The sequence below is a fragment of the Callorhinus ursinus genome, unplaced genomic scaffold (assembly GCF_003265705.2).
Source record: "Callorhinus ursinus isolate GAN/ISIS: 27379988/994484 unplaced genomic scaffold, GSC_fseal_2.0 scaffold48, whole genome shotgun sequence".
Classification (NCBI taxonomy): Eukaryota; Metazoa; Chordata; class Mammalia; order Carnivora; family Otariidae; genus Callorhinus; species Callorhinus ursinus.
This window is the reverse complement of record NW_027397110.1, coordinates 9,893,253-9,907,933: the sequence shown is the minus strand read 5'-3', so window position 1 is coordinate 9,907,933 and position 14,681 is coordinate 9,893,253. Positions and strand designations below refer to the sequence as shown.

Below are 14,681 nucleotides of genomic sequence, written 5' to 3'. Positions count from 1 at the left end.
GCTGCCTTCCCAGCAGACAGACAAGTCTTTGTGCCCAGGGAGCTGGTTGCCACGGAAACCCCCAATTTCCTTTCCAGTGGGGACTGGCTGCAGGGGCTTCTCCCTTCTCAGGAGTATCACAGAGCAGGTCTCATCAAGACACCCATTGTTTCCTGAGGACCTGCCTCGAGCCTCTTATCGTGGGCTCGGATCCCCTTTCAGGAGCTAGTGCCCCAGCAGGAAGCTTGGGGATGCAGTGATCTCCCGCCCTCCACAGGCAGAGCCCTGCTGGGCAAGGCAGCAGCTGTAGCAAGGACCGAACACCTGTCCCCACTCTGTCCCCACTCCTCAGGCCGCTGTCCTCCATGGCCTTCTGGTCTGCCACACCCATCCCCTCTCCTTCCCCACCTCTGCAGGATGTCCTTTCCCTTCTGTGTAGGGCCCGTGCCCCTCCAAGGCCTTGACTGGGATGACGGTGGGCAGGGAAGCAGGGCTCCCGGGTTCCAGGTGTGACATGAAGTCGAGACTGGCGCTTCCTCTGCCCTAGGTTCTGGGTCCTGCTCTCTTCAGCCTGCTTTACCCCAACCCGCAGTAAGACCAATCCCATTGCTTCCTCCCTCCCTTGGGGGGACAGGGAGAGGGTGTATATTGATACCAACAGAGATAGAGGCAAAGTTGGCTCCCTGAATATTCCAGCCTTGACCTCCATTCTGCTGCCGGTTCCCCTTCCAGGAAGAAGAGGAGCGGGCTTGCCTGACCTCTGCAAGAGGCAGGGCCTCCGGGGTGGGCGCACCATGGACAGAGTGGGAGTGACGAGTGTCCCCAGGAGTGGGAGGGGTGTCTGCCGCTCTGGAGAAGGGTTAATCCAGGGAGCGGTGGACTCTGCACCCCCCTCCTCCCTCCTCCAAGCCTGTGGAGTCCTTTAATCAAGTAGGGTGCTGAAATTCCAGCTCTGAAATGCCGCCTTTGTGCTGGCGTCCAGGCGGCCGCCCCGGAGTGCGGGGTCACTTTCTCGGCCCCGATTCTCTAAATGGTCTCTTTGTTCCTGCTGGGCTGCTCAGTATCAGATGTGATTAAAGGGAGATGGGGTTTGGGCGGGGGAAGAGAGAAGGGGCTGAGGGAGTAGGGGGTTAACCCTTAGGGGATAGGGTGTGGGGGAGATGGAGAAAGGGGTGGCTTTCCTCCTGTCTCTCCCTTCCCATCCTGCTCCTCTTTCGTGGAGTCAGTTCCTTGCTGCTCAGCTGGCCAGGCCTGGGCACAGCCTCTTCAATCCTTTCCAGAAACACCTGGCCCCATCTCTCCACACATGGAGCCACTGCCTTACTGAGGCCCAAGCACATCCAGAACCTTAGGTCTAAAGGGGTCAGCACAAGCCAGGTCTTCCGACTTCTCCAAGGTCATTTGTCCTCTCTGGGGCCATTTTACTTCCTCCTGTATCCCCATCTCCATCCCTTGAGAGGCAGGTCCTGGAGGTGTTGGTTTCATCTTGATGTAGCTCCTCCCTTCTGCCCTGCTGGCTCTGAGGCCACAGCCCCACTGAGAGCAGGAGCGGTGAGCACCTGGAAATGGACTTACAACCTGCTTTGCAGTAGAGGGGAACGGGTGGATCGTAAAAATTAGGAGCACCTAAGGTTAGTACTCTTGATCCCTAACAAAGTTCTAGAATAGGTTGTTGCGTATTTGAGAACACATAGGTAAATAAAGAGGAGATCCAGGAGCTAGCAGAGTTTCTAAGAATATTGCCACATGAATCAAATTTCCTTTTCTCAAAGGTTAGTAGTCTGGTAGGTCTGGTCTGGTAGGTTGGAGGAATGCCACAGATGCAGCGAATCTTGATTTTAGCAAGTCATCAGGCAGTCTTTCCACATAGCTACGACAGAGAAGTTTGTACTTGTGATGATATAGTTAGGTTCAAAATTGATTGGACAGTCTTTCCCTAAGAGTGTAGGTAATAGAATTGATAATGGAGAAGTATTTAGTGGTGCATGTGGGCCTGTCTCTCTTCATTTCAACCTTTTTTGTTAGTGACTTGAATAAGGTTATTCAAGTTTGCAGATATTTAAAGCTCAGAAGGAGCGCCAGTAAGTTGGATTCAGAATTCCAAGACTGAGTGTAGGGGGGAAAATGGTCAAATCCAACAAGATGAAATCTGTTAAAAATCAGTATAAAATCCTGCCTTTATCCACAACACAACGAAAGAAAACACCAGAAAATAGTTTCTATACAGTTTGGGGTGATCTGACTTGGCAGCAGATATATCTACAAGAACAGGGGTTTGTAGTTACCACTAAGCTTCATGGGAGCCAGTGGTTGTGGCTGAAGTTGACGGAAGAGCCCACATGACGCAGCTTCCAGATGGGAGTGTGTCCAGCCTGGGGGACTGGGCTAGTTCTTGGTGCTCCCTGCCCCACCCCAGGTCCTGACTAGGCGGTGAGGGGCTGGAGCCCACGGATGGAAGAAACAAGATAAGGGAGCTGGGGATGCTGGTCTGGAGCAGCGGAAGAAGCATCACTCCCGATGACAAGCAGAAGTGGGGCCTGCAAGCCATGGGCAGGGTGAAAGAGGTGACAAGCTTTGGAGTCAGCTGGCTGCAGATTCTGGTACCAGTGCTTCTTAGCATCAACCTCTCAAAGTTTTAGCCACCCACTTGGGAAATAGGGATAACGAGTGGACCCACTCTCTCCTGGGCCTGAATGATAATAAAGCGCTCGACAGAGCACTTGGTCAGGGAGCACTCAGGGCACGGGAGCTGTTACTGTCGTTAGGAGCCGGGTCTAAGGGAGACTTCCAACCCCAGAGCCATCCATGAGTGGAGCATGGCGGTAGAGGTTTCCCTTGTCCCTGAGGAGTGGCCTCTGCCCCTGAGCACAGGTTGGAATTCCACCGAAGGGAGAACTCTTAGGGAATGAGCAATGAAGGATGAGGTTGCGTGTCTGCCATCCTGGGTTCACACCCAGACACAGGCAACTGCCATGAAGACTCGGCTAGATCCCGGAGCAGACCAAGGGGTGTATGTGTGCTGGCGGAGGGGAGGCACAGAGAGGGGGGCAGTGAGAGTCCACACATCCTAACGGACAGGCCCGCTGGCTGCAGGCAGCCAGATGTCAGGCTTGACCCACCTCTTTCAAATACGTGTGCCTTGAGTTCTTTCAAGCCCCACCCCTCTGCTGGACAAGTGAAAGGGGCTACTCCGAAGGTGCTCTTGCTGAGCTCCAGCTGGAACGGCAAGTGGCCCACCTGCAGTATGGGCACAGCTGGGCTGGGAGAGAGCTCCCAGCGGAGGCCTCAACCCTGGGCACCCACTGACCCCTTTTTGGATGCTAGTTGTCCCAACACACTGCAGGGCCCCCACCTTCTCACGGGAGAGAGGAGACCTTTGCATTATCTGTCCTTTGCATTCTACCCCTAGCTACTTCCAGAAAGAGATTCTGAGGAAGCACAAGTGCAGGGATAAGAGACCAAGAGACAGGCCAGGCCAGGCCCACCAAGCAGGTAACCGGAACCTTTAATTTTATTATGTGGAATGCTTAATGCAGAGTTAATAGGGGCTGGAGTACCTAGGAGGAGGGGAGAGGGGAGAGGGTTCTACTGAGATAAATAAGGGGGGCAGTAATGAGTTACATGTGGACTGTGGGGGCTGCGGAACAGGAAAATAGGGGCAGACAGAGCTACATACTTTATTCAAATACCACTGGAGGCAAAGGGCAAAAGGCCAGGGCAGAACGTACATGTCAGGAGTTTAGTGTCTTCAGCCTGCTGCCAGCAACCTGGGTGCCAGGCCCTGTGTCTCCTCCTGGAGCTGAGGGCTGGGGCCTGAGCAGCTATGACGCTCTGGGAAGCCCGAGGAGTTGGGGCTGACAGAGCAGGGACCGCAGAGCCTGGTGAGGGGAGAGGGAGTTGGCGGGGAGCCTGGGAGGAAGGCTCTGTGAGTTGTCTCTGAATCCTTTCCTGGAGCCCCTGCCTCCTCATCGGGGAGGTGCCTCAAGGTCTGGGAGGTTGTAGTGGAGTAGGGCCGGGGTGCTCTTTCTCCGTTAGACAAAGAATGACGTGATTGGCACAGAATTGCATCTGGAGGCCTCTGTGCCAATTCCTCCCTGTGTTCAGAACGGGAGGGGGCCCTGAGGGGATGAGGAGCCCTCCCTCTGAGATCCCCCCCAAAGCTGTTCAAAGCTGTCCTCAGCCCCCGAGGGGCAGTTGTAGCCCACTGTAGGCACTGATGCAGGTCTCTGGCCGGCTTTGACCTTAGGCACATGGCCCAAGTGGCACGGATTATGTCAGACCCCTCATTCTCCATGAGAGCGCAAACACGGGCACAGGTGTGGCAGGGCCTCCGATTCCCATCTGACCCTGGATGCCTCCCCTACTCCCAGAGGAGGGTGAGCGGGTCTTTCTCAGGTCCTGGGATGAGGGTCATTCCTGGGGGGAAGGTGCAGCCCCTCATCGTTCATTCTAGGGGCGACAGTCAACCTCCTTCTCCTCTGCCCAGCCTAGTAGCCCAGGGCTTCGCCTGGGCTGGAGCCTGAATAGGACGGGGTGGGGTCATCAAAGGTGGTGAGCCAGACAGAAAGCCTTCCCTCAGCTGTCAGCCTCTGCAGCCTCCTCCACAGCCACCACCAGGCCTGAGATAGGTGAGGAACAGGGCACAAGGGCTGGGGGAAGGGGTGTGCTACCCAGAGGGGCCGGGCAGGGTGGTGATGACAGGGCCCCCTCTAAGGCCGGGACAGCGTCGTATATACTGGCTGCTCCCAGTGTGTGGGGCTGTGGGACTGGGGCCCTGAGGGGCTGGGGTCAGAGATGGCCGTGTAGAGGGGCCGCTGCGAGGGCCCCATGTAGGAGAAGGCCGAATAGAGGCCAGAGGCCTGGCCTGAATGGCCATAATAGGGTCCTGAGGGCTGATGGTCAGAGTAGTCAAACTGGGGGCGGGAGATGGAGGGAAAGGCGGAGCCGTAGTGGGGCAAGCTGAGGGAGGTGTAGGCGATCTGTGAGGTGGATGGCTGGTCGGTGTAGTGTGGGGGGCCCTGGGGCCCCGCGGTCTCCGTCTTCACCTGGGCTTTGGCATCCACACCGGGTGGCGAGACCGTGGGCAGAGCCACGCCTGGTGGCTTGGAGATCCAGGCGGAGTGTCCACTGGCCACAGCCAGGGCGCTGCCCAGCCCGTAGCCGGCTGCCGAGTAGCTGCCCACGTGGCCCGGGTGCCCATTGGGTGGCAGGTACTGGTCCAACTCAGCCACATCAAAGGTCTCCATGTTGGACATTACCTCGTGGCTGATCTCACCGATGTCCACGTTGCCGAAGTCGATGTGAGGCTTCCCGCCCTCCCCCATGGAGCGCCCATCCCGCTTGGGGTCTGCCTTGCCCGACTGCAGCTCTGTCTTTGGGGTGGTCGGAGGGGTAGGTGGGCCATGGCTCTGGCCTGGGTGAAAGGGAGACAGAAAGAAAGTGGGAAGCGAGGTCAGAGGCTTCTGGATTCTGATGGTTCACCGTCAGAAAAGATGCCTCCATGAGGCCGAGGATGGATCACTGCATGACCTTGTAAGCTTTACAGTGTTTGGGCAGCCCGAGTTGGCACTTAATTCTGTAACAGTCTAGGGCTGGTCTCCAGTTGTTTCTGAAATTCCCCATTCTGAGGGGTGCGTCTGCCTCTCCCCCCCAGAGCAGGACTCCCTCTGTCACCCACCTCCTAGACAGGCTTGCTGCATTTTGAAAAACCTTCCCTGTTGGGAAGTTGTTCCTCATATCAGCTGAAGTCGGCTTCCTTCCCTGCTCCCACTGCCCCTTAGCTGTCCACCCTGACGGGTCTGGCCCATCGCTCTGTGCGTGCCTGTTCTCTTGAGCGCATGCTTGGCTTCTGCCTGCTGCTCTCCTTGCTGCTGACCTCGCCTGCCCTCATCGCTATTGACTGCTTCACTTTGGCTAGCTTGCCTGTACCTCCTCCCCCACCCCCCCACCCTTGGCCCCCAAACAGCCATGTGTCCCCTCTAGCCCCATCCGTTCTCCCAAAGCCAGCTCAAGGGCCCCTCACTCCAGGAAGCCTTCCCTCTGACTCCACCCCACCAGCCTCTCGCTCAGCTGTGCTGCCCCTCGTCCCTCCAGCTGCTTTTCCTTGCTTGATCAGGAGGACCCTTAGATAGCTGACTTGCTCCACCCCTGTTCCTCTCTTTTCTCGTTCACATATTCATTCAGCAAATGCTTAGGGGGCACGGTGCCAGGTGCAGGGCATACAAACATAAATAAAATGGGTCCTATCTTCACAAGCTCAAGAGTCTTGGTGGAGGATCCAGAGACTCACACAGAACTGGAGGGCAGCATCGTAAGTGACAGGATATTTGGAGGGCTCAGGAGACCAGAGGAGGAAGCCACCCACCCTGTCCTGGGGACCTGGGGAAGGTCTCCCTGAGGAGAGGAAGCTGAGCTGGGCCTTGAGGGCTGAGAAAAAGCCCATGCCCACAGTTATATTCTGAGGTGGCTGTTTGGTATGTGGTCTGGGGTCTTCTGCTCTGTGTGTGTGTGTGTGTGGTGTGTCCCTGAATCTCTGAAGGTAAGGTATGTAAGTGTGTGGGAGAGACAGCCGGACTGGGGAATCCCATCAGGGAGAGAACATGTCCATGGTCTGTGAGACTGGAGGCTCCTTGAGGGCCGGCCCATGTCTCCCTCATCAGACCAGAGGCGATGCCAGGTCCTGCACTGGCCAAGTGCTCTGGATTTTGAGAGCCGCCTGGGCTTGAATCCTGGTTCTATCACTTACTGTGTGATCCTGGGAAGATGCCCATCTTCTCTAACCTGTCTCCTTATCAGTAAAACAGAGATGATACCAAGCGGCTCAGACATGGCCTCCTTCTGGAAGGTACAGGCTTCATGCACACTTGTTTCTTCTTCATTCGTTTTCATCCCTACTCCTCCCTCTAGACTGTGGACCTCTGAGACCAGGGAGCTTCTCTTTTTGGTGCTTCTGGTGTCCGCTCCCAGGTCTGGCACAAAGGAGGACTCGGGCATGTCTCCTGAGGGCAGAAGTGTGCTTACGGAGACTTCCTGTGTGCCCGAGCCCACGGATGGCATTCTGTACGCTGTACGAACATGAGCGAGGCAGTCCTGGTGCTGGCAGAGGCCCCAGAGTCCAGCTGCCTGGGCTCAGACTCAGCTGTGCCCATTTTCTCATCTAGGACATGGGAGTCACTTGTCACACAGCTCAAGTCTGAGCCCAGGCAGTGTGGCTGCCTCATCACAGCTCAGAGTGATTGAATGAGTTAATACACATAAGGCAATTAGGGTGCCTGGTACACAGTAGGTGCTCAATTAATGTTAGCTGCTACTTTCATAAATGCAAATGCAACGAGATGCCCTATGTCTGGCCCCTCCGTGGCACTTGCTCCACATCACATGCTGTGGCTCCCGGCAATGATCTCTCCTGCATCTGATCTCCCATTTCTCAAAATCATCCTGTCTCTGCTTTTCCGGTTGTAACTCACCCCTTGGCCTCCACGGCCTCCTTAACTGGCCTCTTCACTCAGCAGCTGCACCCTCTTCCATCAGCCCGAGCCATCATGCCCAGCCACTTCCTTTGGCGTCTGAGTTCCCACCGAGCTCCCTCCGGGACCCTGCACCCCAGCTGGGGCTACTGTGCAGCCTGGCGGCCTCCCCAGCCCCCAGGCCGGTTGTGGGTACCGGTCTCACAGCAGCCAGACCTCGCCTCTCCCCAGTGCCCAGGCTCTCTCCACCCACAGCTCATCAGCCCAGCGCTCACCTGAGGGATGCTCGGGGTTCCCGTCTGACATGGGGGAGCCCTCTCCCGGGTGCCGGTGGTCCAGGTGGGCGCTCTTGTAGTGGGCTTGGATGGCGGCAGCCCCGCCCTGCTCCGCCTCCCCGCCAGGACACTCTGACTCCCCCTGGGCCGCCTTCCCGTTCTTCCGCCGCCGGGGCTGGTACTTGTAGTCCGGGTGGTCCTTCTTGTGCTGCATCCGGAGCCGCTCCGCCTCCTCAATGAAGGGGCGCTTGTCACTCTCGTTCAGCAGCCTGGGGTGGTACAGTTGGGGGAGATAGGAGAGGGGCCAGCGTGAGTCTCTGCCCTCAAACAAATGAGGTCTGGGGATGGCAAGCCCAGAGGGCAGGCAGGGCCCAGGGCAGGGGCTTGCTCTTTGATTTACAAACTAGCAAGTGAGGCCTAAGGAACCACAGGCTCGGAAGGCTCTGATCTCTGTCCCTAAATTCTCAGGGGCTGGGGTGTGAGAGGGGTCAGCCTGCTGCTCCTGGCAACCCTGAAGATGGAGTTAGAAGTAGGAATAGAGCTTTTTCTTTTCTTTTTTTTAAGATTTATTCATTTACCCGGGAGAGAGAGAGACAGAGAGAGAGAGAGAGAGAGCGTGCGTGCGAGTGCGAGCACACAAGCGATGGGGGGGGGGGCAGAGGGGGATGGGGAGGGACAAGCAGACTCTGCTTGAGGAGCCCAAGGTTGGGGCTCGACCCCAGGAGTCAGGAGAAGCTCACAACCTGAGACAAAACCAAGGGTCAGATGCTTAACTGACTGAACCACCCAGGTGCCCCAGGAATAGATCTTTTGATTGACACAGAGCTTCAGTTCAAGGAAAGAAAAAAAATTTTCATTATCAAAGCTGTCTGCAGGTAGAGCTGGCTGCCTCCTTAGGTGGTGAGCTCACTGGAGCTGGAGGTATGCAAACTGAGCAACAGTGTAGTGAGGGGGAAGAGTCCAGTCTCTGCTACTGGCTAGCCGTGTGACCACAGGCAAATCACTTCTATGAGCCTTAGTTTCTTTGCTTATCAAATGAGGATGATAATGCTTACTTCACTGGGGGTGGGATTGGCCAAGGTCCTGGGTGTGAAGCACTTTGCACAAGGCCTGGGGATGGAGGGCGGGCACCTTGAGAAACAGGTGCTGTTCTACTACTGCTGGGGGGCTTGGGCAGGAGGACCTGGGGTGGGCCCTCTCAACTCTGGAATGCTCATTTTGTGAATTCCAGTGTGGTGTGGCCAAAGGGGCTGGATGTAAGTCCCCTTCGCTATGCGGGGTCACGGCATCCTGGGGGAGATCATATCTCCTTGTCCAGGGGGTGACAGAGGCTAGAGGAAGCTAGACTTTCTTCCCAGACCCTGGGACAGAGGCCGACAGACCCTCTCCCCGTGCCCCTGGGTGAGGAGGGCAGAATAGGGTACCTTGCAGGGGGGGCTGAGGGGAAAGAACAAACTCATAGGATCCTAGACGTGAGGGACAGTGTGGGCACGACTCTGTCCTGCCCAAAGGGCCTCTCTCTCCAGCTGCCCACCCCCTCCCCAGTGGGTGCCCTCTTCCCCCAGTCAGGAAGGCCTAGCCCTCCTGCCCAGGATGGGAGGGGGTGGTCATACCAGGCACCTCCTAGCCGGCAGCAGCATTCCTGTGCAGCTTAGCCTCCCCCCCCAACCCCGCCGCCCCCTCCCCCCAGGCTGCCAGAACCCAGCCCTAAGGCAGCTTTCTCCAAGGGTCCCTCTAGCTGAGTGATGGCATGAAGACCCCAGACCAGTGCCTCCTCTGGGGTGAGGGAGTGGGCTCCAGCCTTCCTCCCCCAGCCATGCAGGCCAACCCCCCACCCCAATCCCCACCCCAGCCAGGCCTCAGGAAGGCTGGCCAGCAGAGAGGGGCTGGCCCCGAAGGGGTGTGTGTGTGTGTGTGTGTGTTTGTGTGTGTGTGTGTGTGTGTGTGTGTGTGTGTGTGTGTGTGTGTGTGTGTGTGTGTGTGTTGGGGGGCGGGGAGAGAGCCGCACTAGAGGGCGCAGAGCAGGCTCAGCCCGTAGCCAAAGGCCCCAGCACAGAGGCTCTGGAATGGCTGAGGACACTGAGCTTCCTCTCCTACCCCAAACCTTCCTTGTGCCCTCTGTCCAGCTGGCAACTGGGTGTGAATCAGAAAACAGTAGGGGGCATGGAGAGAGGGAAGATTCAAACACAGCACACCCTGTCGCCTCCCTTGCTAGTTCCCAGCAGTACTCTAACCTTGACAGAATCCTGACCCCCAGCCCCCCCCAACCCCCAGCCCTCAGCCCCCACCCCAGCCCGGTCCCTCAACTGTCCTTCAGCGGCTACAGTTGCCTAACGAGCCTCCAAGCCCTGACCCCAACCTCAGCTCTGCTCATTCTCTCCTAACCCCATACCCGTCCTGCCCCCACCAAGTAAACCACCTCAAATATAATCTTGACCCCAGCACCAGCCTCGCTCAGCATTGCCCTCCAGGCCCCCACGTCACCCAGAACTCTAACTGCAAACCTGATCTTCATTTGCTCTCCACCTGGCCTTCGTCCTCTAGGTCTCCAAGGTTTGGAAGAGGGGCCAGGAGAGGGTAGGCTGGTTACCCCTACAAATTGGAAATCCCGACGGGGGGGGGCGGCGGGGAGGCTCTCAAGGTGGGGGCACCGGCTGCTGTTCCATCTGTTCTTCCTGTCAGGGAAGGTGCCTGTGGACTTGGGGGTCAGGAGAGGCTCCAGCCTGTGACCCCCTTTCTAGTCTCTGGGGTCTAATTACTCTCTCTGGGCACGTCAACCAATGTACAACCGTCAGCATGTGATCAGCATCCAACAGTCCTTTCCCAGGCGGGCCCTGAAGATTAGCCTGACTGTCAGAGCTCACATAGCCACTTAGGAGCCAGGACCTGGACGCTGGTGTGTCCGACCCCAACCTACTTCCAGCACCCCAAGCTGTCTGTCCTCATGTCTTTCTCTTTTTGGGTTTAGGGCCCTGTTTTCCAGTTCTGCCTGTCTAGCCCAGCCCCCTTCCTGGAGGCCTGGGAGGGATTTCAGGAGGGGCCCCCACCCAGGATCCAGGTGTCCCACCCACCTGTGGGCATAGCCTTTCATCCTTGTCATTGTCCTGCCACCCTCCTACCCCTGGGCTTGGGTCCTGAGCAAGCAGTGTCCGCTTTCCTGATGGCCCTATACTAGACTGGCCCTTGGGGCCAATCAGTGATGGCCAGAAACTAGTCCCCCCGAGAGAGCCCAAGCCCAGGGTTCTGGGCTGGGGGAATAGGGACAGGGACAATGGAGGGTCCAGTCTTAAATCCTTCGCAATGGGTTGAGGGAGAAGTGGGGGTCCATCCTTGCTTTGATGCTGCCACTGGGCTGGTGCTGTGGTCTGTTACTGATCCCCCAGGCCTGCTCCACCTGCCTGTCTGTCTCCCTCCTGGTTGTCTGTCTCTCATTTGCTCTTCTCTGTCCCACAGCACCAAGGGTACTGGCCTGGGCTGCGCCCTACCCCGGTGCAGATGGACCTTGGGCAGAGGAGCTAGTTTTGACCTCTGCTCTTGGGCAGAGCTGGAGCCTCTGAGTCGACACAGCAGGCTGGCCACTAAGCCCAGAGCCTGCCTGCCCAGGATGAGCAGAGTGCTAAGGGCTGAGTCGGGGAGATGAAGGGGCATCACGCCATCAGCAAACACATGGGGTCACGGGGCTGGATGTGAATCCCTCTTGGGTCTCTTGGGGGACCTTCTTGCTTCTTCTATTACCCTAAACCTTTGGCCTTCTAGGCCCAATCTCCATTATGCTGGGGCCCAGAAGGGGTGGGCAACAGCAGGAGGGAGGCCGGCTCCTCTGAGAAGCCCCCACTTTCTGAAACTCAGGTGCGCCTCACTCCTGCTCTCCCCTTCTCTGCCCTCCCCCTCCCCCATCACACTTTAGAGCGAAGGGGTGACCCACCACTGTCACCAAGGACAGTGTGGGGGAAGACCAGGAGACAAAGAGTTAGGAGACTGGGTTCTGGCCCTGCTCTGCCACCGGCTGTGTTGTGGCCTTTGAGGTCCCTTTGCCTTTCTAGGCCTGTCTCTTGGGCAGTCTAGTGGGGAATCTGGTGGTCTCTGCAGGCTTGCATCTCTTGGAACCCCTGTTCTTTTTCTGAGCTGCCCAGGACACCTGAGGTGGGAGGTGTCCCACCCTCAACACAACCCAAGGTTGTTACCCTGCTCAACATAACCCAAGGGGCCAGACTGAGCCCCAGACCTGAGGTGAGGGGTGGCAGACTTCCTCTTTGAGGGGCATGTTTTCCTCCAGAGGTTTGGGCTGGACCCAGGGAACCGAGGCCTCTGAGGCAAGCTGGGTAGGAAGAGGGGCCAAGGTTTCCTCCTGGCCAGGGCTCTGGGGCTGGAGGGGTAGGAGGTTACTCAACGCTGGGTGGGGCCCTGCGAAAGAAGATGGCGCCGGACTGGGGGAGGAAGGGAGAGAGAGGCAGGCCTGGCAGCTCTGGGGCAGGGTGGGAGGGGAGACTTCTTTCTGTGTGTCCCCTTCCCTAGAGGATAAGGAGACGAGCCCCCAAAGGAGGGGAGGATAAGGAAGGCACGATGAAGGTAGTTGGGACAGGACGGGATCCTGCAGTGACAGATTTGCCCTTGGCAGTTCTCCATCCTTCACTCTTTCAAAGACTCCTGTCTGAATTCCTTATTTTCCTTGAACTGCCCCCGAGTTCTCCATCTGGCTGCCTTAGTTTCCCTGCCTCTCCAGCCAGGCCTTCAGTTCTTTCCCAAGCATTTCTCCGGCATCCCCCTGACCACTGGGGCTGGTGGCGGTGGCACCCGATGAGAGTGTGCTGTGCTGGCGGGAAAGCCGTTGGTGAAGGCCTTTGGAGTGGGGCCCTCGGGATCCTCCCCTCCCTCTCGCCTTCACCCCCCCAGCAAGAAGCTCAGGCCCTTCGCCTGCCACCGACAGAATTCCAACCACGAGGGGGCGCCCTCCGGTCCGCTGCCCCGGGTGGGGAGCCTTGCCTAGGCCGCTGGACTTCTAAGCCAGTGCCACCTCAAGGGGGTACTCGTGGGGGGAAGGGCGGGCCCAGTGCCCACACCTGGTCTTCCAGTCCCATCAAAGCGGTGGCTGCCCCCGCGAGAAGGGCCCCGGGCAGTGCCCGTCTAGCCTGAATCCACCCGCAGCTAGGGGGCCCGCGGGAGCTCCCCGGAGGCGAGTCGGGGGCGCTCACCTCCAGAGCTTGCCTAGCGTCTTGCTGAGCTCGGCGTTGTGCAGGTGCGGGTACTGGTCGGCCAGCTTCCTGCGCGCCGCCTGCGCCCACACCATGAAGGCGTTCATGGGCCGCTTGACGTGCGGTTTGCTCTTGCTGGCGCCGTTGACGCGCACGGGCATGGGCACCAGCGTCCAGTCGTAGCCGCTCAGCACCTGGCTGACGGCCTCGCGGATGCACACGGGGAACTTGTCATCGTCCGCCTCGCCGTCCTGCTGCTCCTTCTTGACCTTGCCCAGCTCGCCGGGCCCCGGGCTGGCTCGCAGGCCCGATCCGCCGCCGCCGCCGCCGCCGCCGCCGTCGGGCCCCAGCGAGGTCGCGCTCCCTGGGGACAGGCAGCGGGGCTCCTCGGAGCCCACGGGGCTCAGCTCCACCTCGGATAGGTCCTGCTCCTCCGCCATGTCGCCCCCGGCCGCCGCCGCCTCGGCCGCCTCCCCGGGGCCCGCCGCCGGGGTCCTTGCGAAGAGTCCAACGCCCACCTGGACGGGAAGGAGGGCGCGATGGAGCGGCCGAGCGCGCAGCCCCGACGGCAGCCAGAGACGCGACGCGGGCACAGCCCCGAGGTGGCGCCCGCTCGGCTCCCCCTAAACTCTCTAGAGCCCCTGGGGCCCGCGCACATGCCAGACCCGGGCTCGGCCTCCTAGCGCCCGCCTCCGCGTCTTCCCACCACCTGGTCCCAACCGTCTCTTGGTGTGGGTGGGTTTGGGTTTTTTTAAACCTCTTTTTGGGTGGAGGTTTGTTGATGGAAAGGAAGAAAAACGGACTCTTTATTCTGCTCTAATCCTGGCTCCTGGAATTTCCCACCTTTTCTCTCACCTTTCCGTCTTCCCTTCTGCCTGCCCCCCGATGGGGTCTAGAGGAGCTGGATGGGGGGCAGATGCGGGTGTCAGTCTCTCTCCACCCACGCCCCACCGCAGGGTCCCAGGCCCGGGCCCAGGAAGGCAGGAGCCGAGGAGCGGTCTGCGCACTCACTCACCTCCTCGGACCTCTCCTCCAGTCTGGGGCTCGTCCTTAGGAAGTGGAAAACCGTGTCCCAAGGTGTGCGGTCCAGCTCGGGGCTGGGGGGTGACGCTGGTGGGCTGGGAGGGAGGGGCTGGGGGGCCCTGAGCCTCAGGCCACGGCCTCGTCAGGACGGAGCCTGAAACTTCACCACCAACCACCCTGGCCGGACAGCCCGAGACTGACTGAGCACTGAGCTGCTGCGGAGGGCTGGGAAGGAAGGAGGGGGAGAGGGGGAGGGGGAGGGGAGGGAGGGAAGGGCAGAAGGTGGAGCCTCCAGCGCTGTCCTTCATCCCCAACACTCAGGGCTCCTCCGCCAGGCCCCCCCACCCCAGCTCCAGGCGCTGCTGTCCCAGGCCTGTCTTGGGGCCTGGGCTTAGTCAGGGAGGTGTAGGAGTGGGGGTGGTTAGGCCAGGCAAGCCAAGGGATGCAGGTGGGCAGGGTCAGAACCTGTTGCTTGCAGGAAAATTGGGCCCAACTGGGACCCCCAACCTCTGCCTCAGGTGGTGGGATGGGCAGGTGGCAAAGGATTGGGGCTGGATGAGGAGAACACAGGTGAAGTTTCTGTGGACATCCGAGGGCGGCTGGCCTGCATCGCTGGTTTAAGACGCTTAGGGAGTGCCTACTGTGGTCGGAGGGACGCTGCTTCTCAGCCTGCCTCACCTGCCTCCCACCCCGACCCAGGCTACCCTCTGCCTCCACTCATATGGTGAGAGAGAGCACACGCGGGT

The 14,681-nt window shown here is 59.0% G+C and overlaps 1 protein-coding gene across 1 annotated transcript; it reads right to left on the bottom strand.

The window, feature by feature from the left end:
- Positions 1–3,455: 3,455 nt before the first annotated feature.
- Positions 3,456–14,126, bottom strand: SOX10 (SRY-box transcription factor 10). Its single transcript, XM_025881822.2, has 4 exons — positions 13,928–14,126; positions 12,913–13,430; positions 7,721–7,989; positions 3,456–5,392 (listed from the first exon to the last, which is right to left on the bottom strand). The coding sequence occupies exons 2-4, from the start codon at positions 13,350–13,352 to the stop codon at positions 4,689–4,691; spliced, it is 1,413 nt and encodes a 470-aa protein (XP_025737607.1). The 5' UTR covers positions 13,353–13,430; positions 13,928–14,126; the 3' UTR covers positions 3,456–4,688.
- Positions 14,127–14,681: the final 555 nt, after the last annotated feature.

What these genes read in the sequence shown, in the direction of transcription:
- SOX10 (XM_025881822.2), bottom strand. Translation starts at nt 13,352, where the DNA reads ATGGCGGAGGAGCAGGACCTATCCGAGGTGGAGCTGAGCCCCGTGGGC. An exon ending in ACGCTAGGCAAGCTCTGGAG is followed by an intron (nt 7,990 to 12,912) that starts GTGAGCGCCCCC and finishes GTACCACCCCAG; the next exon opens with GCTGCTGAACGAGAGTGACA. An exon ending in GAACCCCGAGCATCCCTCAG is followed by an intron (nt 5,393 to 7,720) that starts GTGAGCGCTGGG and finishes CCTTTCACCCAG; the next exon opens with GCCAGAGCCATGGCCCACCT.